Source organism: Vanacampus margaritifer, chromosome 12 (genome assembly GCF_051991255.1).
Source record: "Vanacampus margaritifer isolate UIUO_Vmar chromosome 12, RoL_Vmar_1.0, whole genome shotgun sequence".
In the NCBI taxonomy this organism is placed as follows: Eukaryota; Metazoa; Chordata; class Actinopteri; order Syngnathiformes; family Syngnathidae; genus Vanacampus; species Vanacampus margaritifer.
In genome coordinates, this window is record NC_135443.1 from 9,039,685 (window position 1) to 9,062,844 (window position 23,160).

The following is a 23,160-nucleotide window of genomic DNA, read 5'->3' on the forward strand; positions in this document are numbered from 1 at the left end:
TATCAACATTTTGTTTTTTATTTCCAGGTATGTGTAGGTCTGACATTAGAAAATTGGAAGATAGCATCCTGTGTTTGAATCCACACACTTTTGATGTAAGCAAAAGTGGTGGAGCATGTCGATATTAATAGAAACTTTAGTTTTTATTCAATTGATTCTTCAAAAAAATAAATTACGTGCAATGTCTACTCTCAGTTTCAGACTTGGGTTAGAGCAAAGCCCATGAATATCAACAACAACAAAAAATAATAATAATATTTGACGCATTGGGGGGAGAAAAATCCCCCCCCCCCAAAAAAAAAAAAAAATCTTCAAAAAACACTAATAAACATTCAATATATGCTTTCCACCCAAAACAGGAGGCCGAAATAAGCCACTGGAGTACGCATTACATTATTACAACAAAAGTTGAACAGCTAGACCAAAGAAAATGACAGCTATTGATGACCCAAAACATTTTAAAGCTGTAAAGAGTGACCTCAAAACAAGGTAGTAACATTGGAAACAACTTCCAAAGGGAAGAAGTGAAGGTCATGAACAATAGTACTGAATGATGACGAAAAATGCAAGAACAGGATGGAATTTGCCAAAAATTACAGATATGAGTCAAAAAAAAATGCTGGTAAAAAGTTTTAAAGAATGATGAAATAAGTTTACCCTTTACCAAAGTGATTGAAGGGCAAAAGCTTTGTGAGTAAAAACGAATATGCTCATGATGCCAAATATGCAAGCTCATCTGTGTAACACTGGCTTGGCTTGGGGCTTGCCTGGCTTCTTCTGGGAAAGGTTCTTTAATCTGCTTGATGACGTATAAGAGTCGTTGCTTTACGATGCCAATATGTTTCGAGGTCATGAATGACATGCTATGAACTAGTAGCATAATATGGATCCGGGTCACGGCACCAGCTGAAAAGTTTGGAGGGAACTTTTATGCAATTTTTTGCAATATTATACTAAAAGTAATTACTAGAATACTGTATAATCTCTTTTGAATTACTGTATTTAATGGGTGCCAGAAAAATCTGTGGAGCCTTTTTCTGCTAGATGCGGAAGAAAGTCTAATCTGTCTAAAATGGTTCCTAATCGTACACTGTCTTGGCCGCTCCCACACAGGAGGAACGGCTCTGCCTAGCCCATGTGACACAACTGTCTTAACTGGTTCCAACTGGTAAGTGTGCAGCGCAAGGGTGCAGATAGATAGGAAGATGCAGATCCAGGAAAAAGGTCAGAGCGACACAACAGCCTGCCTCAAGTCACCTACTTATGTGCCAAAGAGGCCTAATCTAACAAATACTTTGTCAAGCTGCACAAGAAGACACGCTCAGTTACCACCTTACTTACTGTTTTTCTTTTGATTGTTTTATATTTATGTCCTAGAAGTGCTTTTCCTCCAAGTATTTACTGCAATTATGACTTCATTACTGCATTAGTGTATGGATGTGATGCATACAATTTGATGCAGTAAGCAAATGTTAATAGTCACTATAGCCTAAATATATAATCTTTTACAATACTCTCACCAAATGAAGTATGTTGTGAATCATATCCAAATGCAAATACCTGGGAGTAAAAACTGAACTCTTGATCTCTTGTCTCGTGTTCATCTTTAGATGTCAAATCTAAATGTGTTTAGCCTACAGCAGAACCAAAGAAATCAACCACTGAGCTCCAATACTTTTGGAGGGGAGTGAATATGAAAGCACTTATTTATTTCGTTTTTATATAACCGTGTTTTGTATTTTAAAATAATAAAGCAAATCCTTCTTTGTTGCAGCAGAACGTCATCTAAAGATAAAAATAGACATAAAGAGAGTGATCAGCCTTGAAGGCATATGTGCATCCTTGCTGGGCTTTTGTTTTGATCCCAAGGTCCCTGGCTTCATTTCCAACAGTGCAATACCTCAAAGCTTGCAATGGCCCACTAGTTTCTCTTTGAGTGGATCCACCATTTTTCTGTCCCATTTATACCTAACCAGACACACCAGATGGTTTGTTTTACAAAACAGTTTGTTTCTCAAAAGCCCATCTGTGAAAGAGTTGATCTAAGAACAGGAACTTTTCAGAAAAAGTTGGAAGGTGACTGGATGATGGTAAGATTTTTCATCACGAAAATCCTTCAGTGTGGTTGGTCCTTTGCGTTTTATTTTGTTTCAATCAAAAAATGCTCTCTTGGTTTGAGCTTACTGCTGCCGTAAAAATACTGTATTCACACCGATCTTAGTGTTGCCTTTGTTTATAAGCTTCACTTAGCAAGATGATTTTTTAAAGATTTCATACCACTATTTTTGTGAATTTTCCCAACCAACAAGGTTCATTAATGTATTAGTTCCATTCATAACCATTCAAAAATGAGCTGATTCATTTTCAGTCAGCTACTCAAAACATTTTGAGTGATGCAAAGGAATATTCTGAAATAGCCAATAACTGATCATTATTATTTAGCCTTTGTACACCAGCATAGTGGCATGAATGTTAATCAAACAGTCAATAAGTGTAGAATAATTTAAAAGATTTATTAAATGCAGTATATGACAATTAGTAAATTACAGCAATTTAATGCAGTCATTTTGAGGGGAATAAATAAGCATTCTAACAAACATTCTGTCAGGAGTCACTTCAGTGTGTCTACAACATTGTAGCTTATACCTGTCATGTTTATTTTCAGTCTTGTTTACTCCCTGTCATGTTTTCCTTGTGTTTTCCCCTTGTCTTGTCATTTCCTGTTTTATTGTGAAAAGTCTGACTCCTCTCGTTTCTGGTCACTTGCCCTTCCTCGTGTGGTGTCTGTGTCAACCCTGATTGTGTCCACCTTTCCCCATTACCCTCATGTGTCATCCAATCAGTGCCCTAAGCCAGGTGTGTCTTGTCATGTCATTAGTGTTGGTGTATTTAGTCGGTTGTCTCCCCCCTGTCTGTGTCGGTTCATTTTTGCTGTTGCAACTGTCGTAAGTCTTTCGCCACGTCACGCTGACCTCTTCGCCTGATCAGGATCCATGTCATGTTGTTAGTCTCGCCTTAGTTGTTTTGTCACGTTTAGCTTCATGTTTTGTTAGTTCAGTTTATTTTGTATTTTGAAGTTTTTTTTGATTAGATATTAAAACGTCTTTTTGGACTACACCTCTGCCTCCTTGCCCTGCCTTCCCGCATCTGGGTCCTAAAGCCCCCACCTTACTGACAATACCCCACCCAGGTGAAAGTGTTAGATGGTCACTTGTTGAGTGTCTGTATTTTATGTTCAATATTAATTTCCCTTGACATTTCATTTCATTCATAAGCATAGAAAAATCACTACACAGAAACAAATGTTGGAAACATTGCATAGTACAAAAAAACAATCCCCACCCACCTTTCGAAACTACTGCTGTACCCTCAAATTCAGGCTCTGTTACACGCTGTGAACCTACATACACACAAGCACACACACAGACACACGCGCAGGCATGGACGCATTCCAGTACACGTGAAGTATTAGGGGAGGGAAGTAAAAGCAGACATTAACAGTGACGTACAGTACATGTTATATAAAGGCTATGATTGTTAAAAAAAAAAAAAAGATTGTCTATTTCCCAGAGCACGCAAACACACAGAGAACATGACAGAGCTTAAAAACAAACACTCATTAAGTACAAGTACAGACATGCAATACTTACGCTGCAGCTTCCTGCCAGGGTTGTCCGCGTGTATATGACGACGAGACAGATATGGGGAAGGTCGGGGGAGCGGTATGGATGAGACATCATGCGTTTGGAGGGGATACCAATGTGGCTTGTCGTCCAGCAAGGCTGTCTCGAGCTCTATAAGGATCTGTCAAGTCAAAGATTGTATTAAATAACTGATTCTTATCAACTTAAAAAAAAAAAAAAAACATGCAGCGTGTGTGTATATTACTTCTCCCATAAAAATGCTGTCCTCCTCTGGTGACCTGGGCTGGTCCCACACAGTCAGTTCCAGCATGTGGTTACGGAAATCCCGACGATGGATGTGAGTGTAGAGGAATGTTTGGTTCCACTTGGGTTCACACGTCTTCTTCACTGCTTTCGTCCTGCGTTTACTCTTGTCACTATTTTAAACACATCCAGACACAAATATTAACATTGTGTGTGCGTGCGTGTGTGTGTGTGTGGTCTTGTTTTTGTTACATAGTGGGGCCAACATTTCGTGATTTTACAGAGTTGTGGAGCCCACCCGTCCATGTGGGGCTATTTTGCTGGGCCTCACAAGTTTATACCTCTTTTTGAGGGTCAAGACTTGGTTTTAGAGTTTAGGTTTGAATTGGGCTATAGATGAGGTTAGGGTAAGGAATAGGGGTAGGCAATCATTTTTGATGGTTGAGGTTAGGGGAAGGGGCTAGGAAATGCATTATGTCAATGAGTGTGTGCGTGTGTGTGTGTGCGTGTGTCTTTGTCTTTGCTACATTATGGAGGCCATACTCAATTTTTTTCCTGGTTTAACTACCGTTGTGGGGACCGACTTGTCCTTGTGGGGACATTTTGGTGGGCCCCACAAGTTCAGACCTCTTTTTGAGGGTCAAGACTTGGTTTTAGAGTTTAGGTTTAATTTGGATTTTGTTTGGGGTTAGGTTAAGGGTTATGGTTAGCCAATCAGTTGTGATGGTTAAGGTTAGGGTAAGGGGCTACGAAATGCATTATGTCAATAAGATGCCCCTACTGACATCCAAAGACAGACATGTGTATGTGGAACATCGTATTGAGTTATGTAATTCATTACAAGGACTTGGGCTAACCCCAAACTTGAAATATTTAAAAACATAATTGGTGTGGCCACTTCATGATCTTAACCTTGTTGGAGGTACTGAACCCCACCATTCTCCTATGCACATTCTCGTAACCCTTCTTTAATGAAAAATAAAATGTGATTTTTTTTTTTTTTAATTCAAGACATAGATATAGGGCAGGGTTCGCCAATTCTGGTCCTCGAGGTCCGGAGTCCTGCAGGTTTTAGATGTTTCTGCCTACCAACACACCTGATACTAAAGATCAGGATCGTTATTTGGAATGCTAATGAGCTGATTAAATGAATCAGGTGTGCTAGTGGAACAAACATCTAAAACCTGCAGGACTCTGGACCTCCAGGACAGAAATTGGTGAACAACGGTATAGGGTTTACTGGTGAACAAAATGAATAGGGAGAGTAGCCTTTTCATCAAATCTGGTTCTCTTCACCTTGAATTCAGGAAGCATTGTGTTCCTTTAGTTTTGCTAGAATGACAGTTGTGCTAGGCTAAAATTGCGCGACTTCGCATTACAAATCTTACAGATAGGATGCTGACTATCATCACTCAACTCAACTCAACTATATTTATAGAGCACTTTAAAACAACCATGGCCCCAGAAGCGAACCCTGTGGAACACCTTATGCTCCGTTATACATATGAATTCATATTGCACATATTTGTCTGATCACTTTAATGTTCGATCCAACCCCAGGTTAAGAACCACTGATATTGAACAAGAACACATGACAGGATGTACCTGCGATCAGGAAGAAAGTACATTTTGACGTATGGGCTTCTGGGTCGTCCATCAGGCCGGAGAGGAAGCTCTACCGCCAGAAGCACATTGACTATTAGCTGGTGACCTGCTTTGTCGTACCACAGCTTCACCTGCAGGACGAATACATATAAACAAATTCGGTCCAGAGACTTCAGCATGTGAGACAGAATAACCGTGCATAAACACTCACAGAAAGTTTTCCTGGCATTAGCTGTGGAGCGTCTAGAATCATTCTGGGACTGGTGGGAGATAAAAGATTCATAGATGGTCTCTCCATCTTCTGGGACTCAAATGAACTTGAACCTGCTATGAAGCAAAAAGAAAAAAAGGATTTGCAAATCTCAAGAATTGTAGGTGGAGCCTATTGCAACGGGAAACTAAGAGTTTCTGCAATACTTGGAGTATTTTTTAGATCTTTTTTCCTACAAAAAAAAGTTGCAGTGGTTTTTCATGACTGTTGTGGTGACTTGAAATTTCAAGTTTGGACTTGTCACTGTAGATTTGCTTTCTGATCTTGGCAGTTTGTCAGAGCCTCTCTTTCTCTCTCGCAGATTTTATGGCAACACTAGAAAGTGAGTAGAACACCTAATCACCAATATATCAAAATTTAAGTATTGCGTGAGAATGCAGTTACAAATTGGAATAATTGTTCATAAACATTTTGTCTTAGTCACTTCCCTTGTGTAGTTTTGGAGCGCTATCCCAATGTTCACAAACCAGCTATATTTGGTGACAACACAGCAGACTTTAAAGGCTGGAACATGGAATAACACACAGAAAGTGAAACGATCAATTCAAACAGTTCTGTTCTTGTTGGACAAATCAAAATGACAAAAAAAAAAAAAAGGCCGAAGAATCTGCAGAGATGTACCGGTCTTTGGCATTACACATTGTGTGCATAGCATCTTGAGTGTTAGGGCTTTTAATGGCCAGTACAGCACTTTCTCTATTTGGAGGAAGTCGCTTGTGAAAACTGTCAGATGGCTGCTGTGTTATTTCAGGCCTATCCATAATAAATACACTGTGACTGCTCATGCTTCATAAGAACATAAGAATCTATTACACTCTGTAGGGGCAGATGAGCTGGTTGGAGAGTCAAATAAACTATCTATACATATAAGAAAGATACCAGTAATTGGAAACATGTTGTTTCATCATTCAGCTTGGTCACAGTGCTTGATATAAAGTTACACAGGTAAAAACCTAAAACGTAACTTGAAAAATTGCCTGTTCACTTTATGAGGCAGTGTTTTGACTACGGTAGAGTATTCAATTTTAACTGATCTCAATGTTTTTTTTTTTTGCCCCACATTTTAAAAACATGAAGTTGATGAGCCTCATAGAATGGACTATATTCAACTTTAGAGCTTCTACTCTATAATTGAAGAGATACCTACTAGATTCTAATGGCGGGTGGGATGTATCTGGGATTCTTGGGATATCACTGAAAAAGACAAAACAGAAAATACATGATTTGTCATGTTTACAACTAGCTGGATTGAATGCAGTAAAGTTAGTAGTTTTATGGACGCACAGGCTTTCATGCTTGATTCGGAAATACGGTAGTATTCAAACTAAGCTAAAATAACGCATTGTTAGGAAACATGGCAAAGCAAATGATTGTGGAATGGGGACGTTTCTTAATTCAGACTCATTACTTGTATGGTCCACTCATTATTAAATGATGAGCATCAAGCTAAAACTACAAATACTAAAAAAAAAAAATCTTACACTATCTTTACAAAACCAAACAAAGCATGATGATGTGAAGATCTTTGCATGATGTTATTTTGTAACATTTCGTTAACTATGTTCCCGATGTTAAGTCCAGGATTCTTTGTTGCATGAACTTTGGCATTTATGTGATTATATTATTTAGTTTGATATATTGATCTATATGTTACTGGTAACTGTAAGTGGTGTGTGATGGAAACTAAATACATACAATATATAAGTACATATGTAGTTGATACTATCTCTACTGTTACTACTACTATTACTACTACTACTACTACTAATAATAATAGTAATAATAATAATAATAATAATAACAATAATAATAATGATAAGAAGAAGAAGAAAAAAAAGACGCATACAGATAAGATCAATAAAGCAAGCACCATTAAAATGAACTCAAATCGTGCATCATCAATTCCAGCAGCCAAAATTCAAAACAGCAGGGTTAGCAAAGTTTGGAGCATGTTAAGCATCAAATGATTTCTTCTTGGAATGCTGGCTAATTTGGCTTGTGGAAAACAATTCTACTTTGATAATCAACTCCCATTTTGCATCCCTTCGAGTTAGAAAATATAACTGAAGAAACAATTGCAGCGATTTTCAAAGAAGCCAATTTGCGCACGTGCTCATCTAAAGGAAAGATCTGCACTTTGTGGGATGCAAAATGTCACCAGCAATATGGGACTATTTTTCCAAAAGCATGAAGGATAAAAAGGTCCTAATAAAATGGTAAGATTACTTACTGATATTTTCTATACACCCTTTGTGAGTGTTTGGAAAGAAATTAATACATTCAATTTGTGTTCCAAAACAATGCAAATATTTATGTAAACGTTGATAAAAATAAAAATAAACAATATCAATAATGTTGAAAATGACTTTTCAAATTTATAATACAGTATCAATAAAAAATAATACCAATGATGTTGAAAATAGCCTATTTGAATTTGAATGTCTTGCTATTAAAGTAGATGCTAATGTTGCCATGAATTCCGTCACCCTCCGAAAATATTTTTTCATTTTTTCCTCCAAAACACAAAAAAAGAACCTGAATCAAATACTGATATTGCATATATTAATAATTTCATTCAATGGGTAGAATTGAATGATCTTCTGTATGATCAGAAGGTAGCCGGTTTTAGCAGAGGTGGCCAGCATCTTGAGATGTTTAAAGCAAATAAATAAATAAAATTTTCACCAAAAAAAAAAGCCATTGGTTTAAGGAAATTGCAATTTTCAATGTCACTATTTCAAAAGTTATGTAAGTTATTGGTTAATAAAATGTCTTACAAAAATAGTAACACAATTATTTCTTGACTAAGAATGATAGCTATTGACTTTTGCAAGCAGAAAATCAATAGTTCTAGGGGTTTAATGTTATTCCTTGTTCCAGTTCAAAATATAAAATGTCACTGAAATTGAGAGACTCTGCATTAAAGAACATATTGCTGGATAATCTCTTATGGTTTTCATGACAGGTGGTTTCATAATTTTGTTAAGTATGATCATTTTTGAGAACATTTTTGTACATTTAAACTATATTTCAAGCACAAATAAATTACAGAATGCTATTGACCATTTGTAATCTGTGAAAAATCTATCTACACCCAATTTTGTTTGTATGAACAGTACATGTGAAATGAAATGGATATGTTTCATTTCCAGACTTTCCAACAGCACAAATATTGTGGCACAATCTGATGGGAACACATAAAAAATATATATTTTTTAATTGTCTTCACAAAGGCAATAGGCAAGTAAACAATCAAATTTAAAACAAATGTCATCAAAACTGGACATTGTCTTTTTAAAAGGTAGAATTTTTCATAACGTTTTTGTACATTGACGGTCAAGTGCATCTTATGAAGTGGCCAGTGAGTGATTATGTCTGAATTGAGCCTATGTGTGTACATATTCAATCACATGAGCTGTCAATAGTTTAGAAACAACTTACCCAATAGGACGGGACACAACTAGCTCAACTTGGGGCTCCGCTTGAGATTCCAGGATAATGTTGTAAACTTCCTTCATGGTGGCACCTGGTAACAGTTTTCCATTCCACTGCAAGACTTCGTCCCCTGAAATGATATGTTGTGTAATAGCTCGTGTCAAAGTGATTTTATGTGATTAGCAATACAGCATGGATTGCTAGTCTCGCTAACATCCAGGCATGTTTCTCTAAATAAAGATGCACATGTCTAAGATGGCTAAGTTGATTCGTGCGCTGTATATTATGAACACAGTTTTTCCATTTTAACTAAATTATTAGTTTGTTTTTGCAAAAACAACTTCTGTGGGTTTTTTAAGGTTAATAATACATTTTTACTCCTGTAAACCGTCTCGCAGGATTTATATGTTTGTTTTTGATTCAGACTTTATGGGGAACTGTGTGCCCTGCAAAAAAATCTTCAACATAAATCCGAAATGACACTACAAATCCTTTATAGAACAAAACGACATGGAATCCTAACCGTTTCTTTGCTAAATTGCACTTTTCTTCTGAAATTATGTGTAAATACTGACAGATGCGATTCTAGTGCATTATAGTATTAACTTATGCTATACTGTAGTGCATTTCCAATTAGTTGAGGCTAACCAAATAAGAGACGGTTGTTAATCGAGCGTTAAAAAAATTTGTGCCGTTAAAGGCACTTTAAGTTAATGAGATATTAACGCGATAATTTTGACACAAATAAATAAATACTACATTTTTTTGTAGACTGTTGAAGACATGATTAGTTGGGCTTCTTCTGTATTTTTGAGCACTCGAAAGTTCAGTGTACCTGCTCTCAAATGCCCAACCACATCAGCCAGGCTGCCCTTCTTGACCTTGGTAATGAAGGCACCTAATCGCCCCGACTCTGTTATTCTACCTCCAACCACCTACGAAGAAAAAAGAGGAATGCCATGAGGAACATGAAACCATATATTTTGTCTTGCATCAGTGTGTAGGCTGTAATTGTCCAATACCACCCTCACTTTCAATCCCAACAGAGCCCCAGCTTCTTTTGACATGGTTGTGCTCTTCTTACTAAGGGTGATCCTGCCAATCAGATGGTCACCTTCCTTGGATGGCTGCCAGGTTACAGGATGCTGCAACAAAAAAACATATGTTTAACACCACCATGTATCCTTTTCATGTAAATATAAATATTAATTTCAAAATTGAAGTGGGTAGTTGGTGCTTGCATAATTGCCTGTTGAAAATAGAGTAGAAAAAAATAATAATAATAGTAAAAATGTTTTTGTCTACAATGATAAAACCACGAGGAGCCCCGCATGGAGTCAGCCGGCTGACGTCCACTTGGCGAAAAATGGCCCAAATAAGAAAAATTAAGTTACATTGCTTACAAACAGATGGACTATTAGGTGTTAACTGAAAACGGCAGTTGTTTATTTACATTCAAACCCAGCTTGTTTGCATTCAAATGCAGCTTGGAGCAAATGTGAGTGGTATACGTGCTGTGATCGCAAGATTACAATTACAGTATCCTGCCCATAAATATCTATTGTCCTATTGGTCTCAGAGTGGTCATTGTAGTCATCAAACTTACACCATTATTTTATCTACAAACAGCTTCACACAACATGTGTAACAAAAGGGAACAAAACGATGCACCTCCTGAAGGCTAAATTGAAATGTAAAGGAAGATCTTGTATATTTTAATTAGCAAATTATGTTTTTATTTTTCTACAATTGCATAGTTAATTATTTTAATTATTGTCATTTATATATTATGTACAGCACTTGGTTACAGTTGTGGCTGGTATATTGCTGTACAAATAAAGTTGAGTTGGGTAGAAAAATACTTACATGCCACACAGTGGGGTCATGAGGGTAGCATTCCCAGTCACCTGCAAGACAAAGATGGGGGCTTGATAAAGTAAAAGTGAGGTAACCGTTTCAATATACACCACAACTATAGACTTGACTGTGTAAGTCCTTCTTGCTAAATTCAGAACAATACCTTAATACCTTAACAATGTGATTACAATTTATTGAATATTCAGTCTTAGATATGTATATTTTTGTACTGGAAGCAGTATGAGAAAGACAAATGTACATATCTCTTTGACTGCCAGACGTTTTCAGAAAAGGGATGCCGTGGGTGCCAGCCGATTTAAGCATTTTGACTGATCTTTCAAGGTCCACAGAAAATTATGTGTTTGGACTATGGAAACACACGTACTACCAAATGAAAGATTGGACTCTCATCTTTCATCAGAAAAAAAAAGTTTGTTTCTACCTTATTCCGTTTTTCAGTAATCAACAATAGAAAATGGTTAGTTTCACCTCTGTTTTGAAACAAACGTCTTTTAACGTCTTTGGTACTCCATAAGATTTTACTAAACGTTATTTAACGTTTTTGGCAGTCAAAGAGTTAATGTCTTAGGACCTGCTTGTTATTAAATTAAACACACGCACACACACACACACACACACACACAAACAAACACTGATAGATAATGTACATTAACATGGGTCAAGGAAAACAGTAGAGAAATTGTAATTAATTGGTTACTTGATTAATCTTCTTCCCTTTTTTTATCCACGTAAAAAAGAAGACTACCGGTAATTAAGAAATGTAACCTCTCCATAGAGTAGTGGGACCTCTCCAATTCAGAATTTGACCAAAAATGGACAAAGTCACACGAGGCGACAGAATAGTCTGAATATTGTGCTTCATCATCTGTACTCAGTTTCTCAAATATAATAAAATCTACGTTTTGTGTTTTATTTTGTCTTTTTGTGCTATTTTGCACCACGTTTTTTTTTTCTTCTAAAAATGGACCAGACTCAACAAAGGGTGTTAAGAAAAACACAGAAGATAAGAAGAATATACTCCAGAAGTCACTGAAACTAAAATAACTGTCCTTGTTTTCAGCAAAGTAAGGTAGAGTCTTTTATTATTTGTTTATGAAGCCATTTTTCATTTGTGAGTGGAAATTTTCACTCCGCTGTGTGTACTGCACAATGTTCTGTTGTCTGGCTGAGTCTACAGTTGCATTTATTGCCTTGCTCAAGGGCACACTGATAGTCATCAGGACAGAGACTCGCATCCCTTCAATACTTGGCTGCAATTTATTTTCGTCTGCAGTTCGAACCATCTCTTTCTGGTGCCATTTTACACTTTTGTCACATGTCATTAAACATTAGACTAACTTTTTTTTTTTTAAACTAGGAACTGTCAGGCAACCAATAATTTCATGAGAGTTGTGGCACTCACAAGTCAATACATGAAAAGTGAGATCATATTGTCACTGTCATCAGTTGTCACTGATTCAATCATCCTTGATTTTATTGTCAACTGTCATGAGAAGCTCTGAACAAAATATATCATTTTTATTCAATGATGGAAAATATTATTCAGGGGTTCTCCCAGCTGTACTTTCTTCTGTACACATGTGCAGGGAGGTGTTGTTGAAATGTGTGCACCACTGCCACGCCATTGTTATGACATACAATAAAATAAGAGTAAAACAGAAGCAATAGTCCCGAGGAGCAGGCAGACTATGAGGAGAATGGGTTGTGACAATTTATAGTGGCATTATGTAATCTTAAGGCAAACTGAGTTCTCAGTTTCAGAACTCATGCATGAATATAATTCTGTGCAGTGTTGGGCCACGTGGTTGAACATTTTATGTTTGCAGTCATAAAAACGCCTGGCCATAGAGTCAGGACCCCATGGATGGATTTAATTACATATTTGTGCATGTTACTAATACATGCAAACATATATAATATACAGTCTGGTCACAAGTGATTATCCAATCTGTAAACTGTCACAGGTTGCATTCAACACAATGCTGATGTTAGAGCAGTGGTTCTTAACCATGTTGGAGTTACTGCACGCCACCAGTTTCCTACGTGCATTCACCGAAACTGTCTTTATTGAAAAATAAAAATATTGAAAAATACCCCCCCCCACACACACACACACACCAACCACCCCCCCCCCTCTCTCTCTCTGAAAACATAGGTATAGGGTTTACTAGTGAACAAATCAAACTGGGAGAGTACTCAAATCTGTCTCTCTTCACCTGGAATTCAACAAGTGTTGTGTTACATGGTAGATGGTAACATAAAATCTAATACAAGACAATAAAAGTAACAGAAAACGGTGTAAAAGCATTGTGTGGAAATATCAATCAATCCTTCAATTTTCCGAGCCCCTTTTTCCTCACAATAACGCATTCAATTTACTGCGGCAATATTTGCTTTCCAGTGTTTGACCTGGTAGTGTTTAAGAGGATGTTTTTACATAGCAGGCGCTATACTGTACATATAAGACTGACAGCATATTTGAGTGTGTGTGAGTGAGTGTTTCCATTGTGATCTCACAATGATTTTAAAAAGTCAAATGATTTAAAAGCCTGCATGCCTCTCGGCTGCCAGCAACCACATCTCATAATTGATCCTGTCTTAGACTCAAGCTAAAAAAAAAAAAAGAAGCAGTGTCTCTCTGCCATGCTGGAGTGTAGACAGTAAAACCTGCTCTGACAAGAACTGCTCATTCTAAAGCTCCACTTGCTCAATGTCAAAATGCTTGGTGTTGTATCTAAGTTTGACTTTTGCGGAATGCAGCAACAATCAGATACCGCAAGCTTGTTTAAGTTGGCACTGTTATTATTAAGTGTGACCTGAAATGATCTGTCTGGATCTGTCTGGTAAATTAATGCACTTTCTTGAATATACAGTGGAACCTCTGATATCAAAATCCCCTCAATTTCTAAAATATACAATTTGAAAATAATTGGGAATTTGAAGGCTATATATTGTGCATGTTTCTCCATATGTGCCTTTGTGTGACAGACACTCGCCACTAGTGTTGGAGTAGCATGGAATTTACCGTTTTATGAAAGAAATACAGTTTGTTTCATCTCAATAAGTCACTTTATAACATATCTCAATAACTGTTGACGATATGAAAACCAATTTTTATTTTTTTAAACTAATCATCTTAAGTTTACGCAGCAAAAATGTGAACATAGTAATCCAAGAAATAATCATTTTATTAAACTTTCAAAAATAATAATAATACTTGCGAACTTCTGCACATTTTTAAATTATAAAATACAACTTCCCCACAAATATATGCAGTATAATTTAATTTATTACTGCTAAATTGTGTTATGGAAACTCCTTTTCACGTCGTTGAATGCTTTTATTTTGTTAAATTCTTGGATGCACTGTGACGCCTCTCTACTAAAAGTTGCTGTGTAAAACATGCTTCACATCTAATGGTCATGTGGCTTGGGGTCACTCCGAGTGACAAGACGGCGTCCATTCGGCTCTTGGCTCTCACAGGGGTGAGAGCCCATGGACACCTCTTGTAGCAACGGTTAGCTCGTTGCTAACAGCTAACCGAGTGCGTTCTTTCAAAGCAGAGAACGGGTGGAAGTGCTTAGTTGAGGCTTTCCAAATAAGAGGTGGTCGTTAATCGAGCGTTAAAAAAATGAGTGCCGTTAAAGGCACTTTTAAGTTAACGAGATATTAACGCAATAATTTTGACACCCGTAGCCGAGTGACATGAATGCAATGTCTTTTTATTGTTCGTAGAAAGTTAAACGCAGAATTGACATCTATTTGTCCGTGCGTCGTGATTTAGATCTGGATTTTCCAACTGATAATAATTACCATGTACAGAGGAGTAACTCTCTTCAAAAACCGGAATTTGAACCTTAGCCCAAAAAATAATAATAATAAAATTAGTAATACTTTAATATGGCTCCATTTAGTTCTATTGCTGCTGGACGCTCAGCAATGAGCTCTAGTTCTAAAGAATGGCGAGCACTAGTGATGTGACATCACCCCACTTGGAAATAACAACGTTAGATCGTAAACAGCCGTGTCTTCTCGGGCTTGAGGACATAGTTTGCTATGTGAGGCCACACAAGGTCAACATTGAAATCAAATGGGGTCAAACGGACCTATCACAAACACACAAACATGCACACACATGTACACTCTCAGCGCAACTGTCACCACCAACTCACTCCCTCAGGGCCAAGCTGAAAACAATATAATATGACACTCAGCAAAGCATTTGGACACACACAAAAACGCACACAGTCCAACACACAGTTAACATGCACGCTGGTCACAATGACAGTCAGGCTGCTGGCTCTGGCCTGAAGCGAACATTCTGTATAAAAAACAACAAATGTGGTAAGCGCTGACGTTTTTCTACAAGCAAGATGGACAGAGAACAAATGCTGCACTTAAAATCAGTTACAAATTGAGCATGCTATTGAGAATCATGTTACTTGTGCATATTTAAGAGAAAATACAACAATAACTTCTCTGTTTTTGCAATATTACCGAAGGCAGATCAAGGTTATTTTAGCTAATGAAAACTGACCAAATCAACTAAAATAAAATAAAAAGAAACATTTTATGTTTATAAAACTAATTATAACTGTAATTACAGTAGAAATGGTCTTTGTTTTTGGCTTTGTCGATTAATTTCATACGTGAGTTTTCGTAGTTTATTAAGAATTTATCAATTCTGGTATTAGGGCACTCATTCAGAAGAAGGAAAGTGAAACAGTCGTTTAGGAATTGCAGTTTAATTTTACCTTATTACACAATACTTAGTAACTTTTTTTAAATCATGTGATCAACAAATACTCTGTTCCCAGTACTTGAATTTCTATGAATCATTTGTTTGCTTGCCTGATGATCACACAAATTTTGGTTCTGAACTTTTCCAACTTGGTGTCAAGGCAGACACACTAAAGTTTGGCTATAGTCCAGTCAAACAGATGTTATTGGAATATCGGGGCTACAACACTTACAAAGCTTTACATTTTCGGGGAGGATGCTTCCAATATCAAAAATAGAGCTGTGTGATATAACGATATATATTGTAGTGCAATATAAAAACATCCACCGTACGATATAACCCTTTATCGTTTATATTGGCACATTGACGTGTGGGGTATTGGGTTAGCTCTGTTGCTACACTAATGTAGCATCTGAGACGGTAACAGTCATCCTTGCGCTTCACTCTCCAGGCATGACTAACTGATTACGCCCAATCTCAAACTGTTCTATTCATGTAACAGTTGGATTAAGCGTGGGTTGATTGATCATGCCTGGAGAGCGGGTGCAGGATGACTGGCTAAAAGGGCTGTTGTGTCTTGCTGATCGCTTGTGAGCGGAGTTTCAATATACAGAGTCTATGCAGTGTGCATGCGCTCCAAGAGAGTATACGAGTTTTTTTGTGTGACGAGGGAGATGTATGAAATATGAACAAGGGTTTACATCACCCAGAAATACTCCACCGTTGACGGTACTGCTAGAGGAGCTAGGATGTAAAGATTATTTATTACACTACATTACAAAGTAAACTACAACAGTGTACACTCCTTGAAAACTAGTTGGACGACTAGCAATTTTGGATGGTATTTTTCTGTGTATCTGTGAATCCATTTAATTTATGTGTTTCATAACATACTAATATTACTTTCTGATAGTGTTTGCAATGGTTTAATGTTTAATTGTCCTTTCAATGACAGATATGTTATCTCACGTCTGGGTGTCACACACACATGCCAGTACATCCCTGACGAGTGTGACTGTTTTTTTTTTATGTGGTGGATGGAAAATAGCACCGATTAAGAAGTCTTACCTCTCTCGCTCACACTTTCAATCTCAGCATCCTCACAACTGCTGTATTCAGGTGTGGTCCCTCCCTCCTCTTCTGAACTGCTGACACTGGTCTGTCTTTTACCTCCAGCCCCCAGCCCTCGCTTCGATTTGTATGGTCTGGGTGGTGGTGGACGCAAAGATTCCGATTGATCTGAGCTGAGTGAATCATTGCGTAGCATGCTTTCAGCCTTGTTCCTTTTTGTTCGTCTCACTACATGCCCCGGCCCAGGGGCTGATCCAGGCCCTGAACTCAGAGGTTCTCTGAGTTGAGGGGGGTGGTCCTGTTGCGCAAGGGTGTGTTCACACAGTCCACCGACAGTCCTCTGTCCAGAAACGATACCATCCCTCACCTCCCCCGTACTTCCTGTTGCACTGCCTTGTACTGTTCCAGGATGGCCCCGGCCTCCAGAAGGGACTGGCCCTGCTTGACGAGGGGGGCCACCACTGTGGCCCGTGTGTTGGTAGCCCCCCTCTTGTGTCCGTTTCAACCCACCACTTTCTCCAACTGGATCAATCTCCAAAGAACGTCCTTTTGTGAGCCGCCGACTTTCCCTGTGTTCCCTGGATTCACCCCGGAGGTCTCGGTCCATGGAAACCTGGGTTTGCAGCATGGGGTGGCCTGACCTGCGCTCGCCTCGTCCAGTTCCTCCTCCACCTCCTCCATTTCTCCTAGAATAATGCATATGTAAATGGAGACCAAAAGAATAAAAAACAAACATTAAAATTCAAATTATTATTTTTTTATGTGTTTTAGTGGGTACTTATCTAACTGCTATATCTTCTGTAGACCTAGTTTTCATTTATACACATGATAATTGAGGTAGGTCATCAACTGTTCAAGCATTGTTCCATGATTTTATTACAAAAGCATTGGAATCAATTCCCAGAGATTCTCTGAGTTGATAGTGAGAGAATCTGTCTAAAGTCCAGATGAAAATGTCAACCGAATTGAAAGCTAAATGTATCACATTACATTTAGTTAAATACTGTATATGGGTGGTGTAACGATTTGAATCAGAAAATCAATTTTGATTTAAAAGATGAGTGCATCAAACGGAACCGAATTGTTCCACTTTAAAATTTTATCAAGATACCTATCTAATCGTCTTTTATTGGAGAGATATCTTGAATGAAATGCCACATTTACTACTGACAAGTTCATTCATATTGTAAAATGACAAGGATTTTTTTTCATTATACTGAACTGATATTGGATCAAATCATAATCCCGTAATGAATCGAACTGAATCGTTCCACTTTAAAATGAAACGTCATTGAATTGTATTGTACCCAATGTATCAAGATATGCATCGAATCGTCTTTTGCACACCCCTTTTATACAGCACTGTATATCAAATACAATGCTACTTCGAGAGCAGAGGTTTGCAAAACCATCAATACAACGATCCGTCATTGACGGATGCCCACCTTTCGGCGAGTGCTTTATGACGTGGCGCCTCATAAAAATACCCGTACTGACCACTGACTGAAGCAGGTTGATGTCCGTCGATCGGAGACGGTCCTTCACAGTCTGTGAAGTTTATTCAAGCCTTCACGTCATAAAGCACTCGCCGAAAATACAGAAGCACTCACCAAAAAGTGGGCATTTGTCAATGACGGCTATTGTGTTGACGGTTTTGCCCACCTCTGTTCGAGATGAGTTAAAAACATCAATGCTCTTTTCTTCTCAAAGCTTTAAAAAGGATTCTCAGGTGATTGTTATTGATTTTGAATGCAGTTTGCTTACAAAACGTACGTGTCTCGTGGTGGTTCACTTCGTGACCGGATGTCTGTTCCTGCTGTGCTCCCAGGTGCACTGGCTGAGTTGGGGTCTAAGGATGTTGTGGAGCCCGGAGGGGCTTGGGAGTGGGATCGGAGCTTCTTATCACCAAGGGTTTGGCACACAGATGGCTCACTGATGGCGGAACCCAGACCAGTGGGCTTTCCTGACGGACCGGTGAACCATTCGCCTGGCTTGGTCAGTATCTCCTGTTGTTTTCGGCAGTTATTACAAACCCAGATGACCTACAAAAATAACAGTCTTGATTCACAGATTATACACAAACACTGACAAACTACTGTCTTTTTTTAACATGGGGCCCTATTGTCGTGCCCAGCCCAAGTCTAGCGCAAGTTTAACTGCGCATGGGAGGAGTTTTTCTTTTGGTATTTTCATAGACAGGCACAGCTAGAAAAGGGGTGTTTGCATGTGCCGTTATTGGATGGAACGTTGTCTACTCCCGGACAATCGTAGTGGAATCCTTCATTCGCATTAAAATGAAGGGGTCCGTTCGGAACACACACACCGTGCTTGACATTGCAGAAGCAAATTCACTCGCTTGTCTCTGAGGGATGAGATTGGCACGAACAGAGTGCAGGAAGGAAAACTGCAAGATCCCCCGTTCCTTGCGGATGATCGGCCGTGCATGTGCCGTGGGCAATTCGAGACTGCCTTGCACCCCATTCAATCGTGCGTCCATGTGGGACCCGCACCCCAAATCTCACCCCAAGTTGTGACGTGCAATCGGGGTGTCATTAAAATATTTTTAAGATGATAGTGCTAATAATTTTTTCAATGAATTGATTTCTACAATGATTCAGAGGGATTGTCCCACGCTGTTATATTTATGAAGGAAATACTACGACAAACATCCTATCTGTCTGCCTACACCTCAATCAAGTCGAATGCACCAAAATCGTGTTACACCACACAATAGACTTCCTTGGTCACCAAATTGCAAAATGTGCCGTAGGGCTGGTAGCTCGGAGCGTCGAAATGCCCAGGGAGGCGTAGCTCTTCTACCAAATTTACAAACACACCAGACTAGAGTAGCCCCAGCGTGAAAATTAAGATGCACTACTTTCTGCTACCAAATGCCAGATATACAGCAGCTGTGTCCGTCAGGACACCCAGAAAGGCGCAACGCGGCCACAAACAAGGCAGACACCAGTCTTGCGACGGCATTAAAATTGACAGAGGTGGGCACTTCCGTCTCCGTTCTCATCGTTTCCGTCAAGAAGGACCGTCTGTACTGACCGGGATCGACGGACAAAAATCTGCTTCAGTCATTCCTCAGTCCGTGTATTTTTCACAGGCTTCGGGTCATGAAGTACTCACCGAAAATGTGGGCATCCATCAACGATGGGGCTGACGGAGAGAAGGAATTGCCCACCTCTGAAAATTGAGATGTGACAGTTTTTACGCCAAATGTTCCTGTCTAGGAAAATAGAGTCCTCCTCAATGTACTGTATGTACTGTATAACTTTTCAAAAATAAACGTCAATACTGAACTGCAATAGATATCGACATTACAAACCACCATTTATAGAAGCTTCAAATGCTCTTAACATCAAAGAGGAAATGACATATTGTATTTCTGGAGATCGGCACTGCAGCCAATGAGACGTTGAGAGAAAGGCTTTTATAAGATATTTCAGATCATGAACAAAGCAAAGCATGCTGGGAAGTGTGCGGCTTCACCGTCGGTAGAATCATTTCTGTATTCATTCTTTCACTTTTGAACTAACAAGACGAGGCACAATTGATTTTCTTTACAGTGAACATATATCGAAATGAAGACTGTGACCACAAAACCGAGACACAAATGTGTGTGTAAATGATTTGTGCCCTGCATCAGCATCTACTCAATTGCAGGCCTGTTTTCATCAACTAGAACTATTTCCTGCTTTTGTGTCTAAGAATAATGGGAAATGTAGTCCTACTATCGTAATACTGCAGTTACAGGTGTTGGACCTAAGCTGAGCTTTCTAGCGGCATATTTTGTAACAAATGGGAGTGGTGCAATGTAAATGGAACAGCCAGCTCCCAATAGCTGCCGGCACCGAGCAAAAAAGGGTTGGATAATTTTGAGTGCATTGTTTTGTTTAGCGCTGTTGAACTGTCAATTAAGACAAGATAGTATTTTGGATTAGCTATAGTAACACAACACGACAAGATTGATCTAAGATTTAAAAGTCGGGTCAGTGGTCACCAAAACTCTAATGTAACTGGCTATAGCGCCATTCATTTAGCTTACATTTTAATTTTGCTATGTAATACCTTATTATGTAATGATGAAAATTGTCATTTGTTTCACTATAAACCAACTAAGTAACCACCTGAATTTTGTGATTGAATGAAAGGACAAAGGAGAGATGCAGATTTTGGTTAACTTCCTTTCAGTAGTTGCATGTTGAAATATGTCAGCTTTGGGAGATTATTCAGGCATGTTTCATTAATGACTGACGTTATAGAGTGTAGACCACTTAATTCATTTAGAAAACAAACGGTGACGGATCAATAACTATTAGTTACAGGAGTGACAGTTGATATTGACGACAGACGTGATTCCATCCCAGAATAGATATGATGAATCATTGTGTAAAAGAGGAAGCGCTGCACGAAGGCCCTGCAGCATGAGCGCAGTCGTAGTCATAAGCCCGGGTTTATATCAGATTCAGTGACGGAGGAAGTGTGGCTGGCCGTGAAATACAGACACACGGAGGATGGAGGAGGAGAGAGATGCGAGGTTAGAGTCAGTCCGTCTTCTCCAGCCACCAGGGTTCTCATTACTCCTGAACACTCCCCAATGACTATTTAAAGAGAGCTAAAATAAAACACTCTGCCGTCTGCCATACCCACCACCCCCTTTTCCCCATCCTCTCCCTCCACTCACGCTCTCCCTCACCCCCTTCTCTTTCACTTCTCCCTCCTCCAGATTGCTTTTGATTAAAGCTACAAAAGCTGAGGAGAAAACAGCTTTACACCGACGCCGCAGCTATATTTATCCTGCCAAACAGCCCAGCACCACCAGGGAAAGCGGGAGAATGTGTTCAAATACACACACACACACACACACACACAGACTCACGTGGGACATTATATATTTGTTGAAAACATCCTCCATGTGATTTATGATGTGTAAGTCGGTCATATCGAAATATTTTATATAGGTTTGAATTACCAGGGAGGGTATCATGAATTGGTCAATTAAAAAAAACAAAAAAAACATATTCAGCGAACCACCGTTCATCACAGAAGATATGTTCCAGACCTAACTACAATATATCTGCAATTTAGAAAATAATGTAAAAAGTGTATTGGCAAGAAAGGTTGTCTTTTCCCACATTCCTGACCATTACTGTACGTAAATGCACTATAGCCAGGATTTGTGCAATAAAAGCTGCTATGTATGTTATGTTAGGTGAATTGCGATATAGCGGGGGAACCTGTACGAAAGCACAATAGGGTATGGAAGTACAGTAATACAACTACATGAATATAAATGTGTATTATTACTCATTTCTGCAACATGTAAAGCTTTTCAAGCATTCTGTTGTACAAGCGTTCAAATTTGAACTATTCAACTGCTATCGCCTCTATCAATTATAGTGTACTTCACACCTGTTGGATAAATGTATCAGAGAAAATTTAGGTTACAGAAAAGACTTTTGCACTTCAAGATGAAAAATAATTATTATGTTGTTGTTTTTTTAAATAATGCTGATGATTTTTAATAGGGATGGGTGAGTGGCTATTTTATGACCAGCAACTACAAATTAGAAGAATAGAAAATTGACATTAATTTCATGCAGTTTTAAGGAAAAATGGTACATTAGGATATACTGTATAGGTATTTCTTTAAAAATCATCTATCATTGTTTTTCAACAATTAGATAAACTTCATTTGACTGTTGAAATTTTAACATTCAGCATTATAGGTGCTGTAAGTAAATAAATCTTCTAAGGACTATTGTAAAAAGTCAACTGGTGATTGAATGTGAATCACAACCATACTGACATCTGGTGAAGTGTGACGCACTCTTTTTTTCTTTTTTTTCTATGTCTTCTTTTCTTCATCACAAAATTAATTCAATACAATAACTTCTGATTATTCGGTTTGGATATTTGCATTTTGCAAATACAATTAGTTTAGAAGTAGCCTACACAAATTTGATGAGAGTGATCCACCCCTCAATTTTCTATTCATTATTATTAGGATCGCTGGCGAGCTTCCGCCTAACCCTAGCTGACTTTGGGCAAGAGGAGGAGTACAACCTGGACTGGTCGCCAATCAGTTGCAGGGCACATATACACAAATAACCAGTCACTCACATTCACAGCAGGATTTTGGAATGCAAGATGAAGCCGCAGTTCTACGAGAAAACTCAGGCAAGGGGCAAAAAAATTTGGAAACTCCATGGATGTTTTGACTGTGAGGTTAGTATGTGAGTCTTCAGGTATGTATGGTGTGT

At 38.5% G+C, this 23,160-nt stretch overlaps 1 protein-coding gene and 1 long non-coding RNA gene across 7 annotated transcripts in view; one reads left to right on the top strand and one right to left on the bottom strand.

Annotated features, from left to right (window-relative positions):
- Nucleotides 1-23,160, bottom strand: part of rims1a (regulating synaptic membrane exocytosis 1a) — a 71,515-nt gene that overhangs the window by 20,255 nt on the left and 28,100 nt on the right. For 2 of the 5 annotated variants that reach the window (XM_077582735.1, XM_077582732.1), the window contains exons 5-17: nt 18,653-18,930; nt 16,886-17,574; nt 11,065-11,105; nt 10,230-10,343; nt 10,034-10,133; nt 9,205-9,328; nt 7,994-8,011; nt 6,911-6,957; nt 5,704-5,819; nt 5,493-5,623; nt 3,889-4,060; nt 3,651-3,804; nt 3,347-3,400 (exon numbers count right to left, since the gene is read on the bottom strand). In XM_077582735.1, coding sequence (XP_077438861.1) covers nt 3,347-3,400; nt 3,651-3,804; nt 3,889-4,060; nt 5,493-5,623; nt 5,704-5,819; nt 6,911-6,957; nt 7,994-8,011; nt 9,205-9,328; nt 10,034-10,133; nt 10,230-10,343; nt 11,065-11,105; nt 16,886-17,574; nt 18,653-18,930 — 2,038 coding nt within the window. The remainder of the gene's footprint in view (nt 1-3,346; nt 3,401-3,650; nt 3,805-3,888; nt 4,061-5,492; nt 5,624-5,703; nt 5,820-6,910; nt 6,958-7,993; nt 8,012-9,204; nt 9,329-10,033; nt 10,134-10,229; nt 10,344-11,064; nt 11,106-16,885; nt 17,575-18,652; nt 18,931-23,160) is intronic. The other 3 variants (XM_077582737.1, XM_077582736.1, XM_077582733.1) reach the window with 2 other exon arrangements.
- LOC144061862 (uncharacterized) lies at nt 1,859-22,890 on the top strand. 2 transcript variants are annotated; one of them, XR_013296286.1, is made up of 3 exons: nt 1,859-2,090; nt 10,287-18,883; nt 21,624-22,890. It is a non-coding gene; the product is annotated as an uncharacterized LOC144061862 (long non-coding RNA). The 2 variants fall into 2 exon arrangements; XR_013296287.1 differs by having other exon boundaries at nt 18,717-18,883.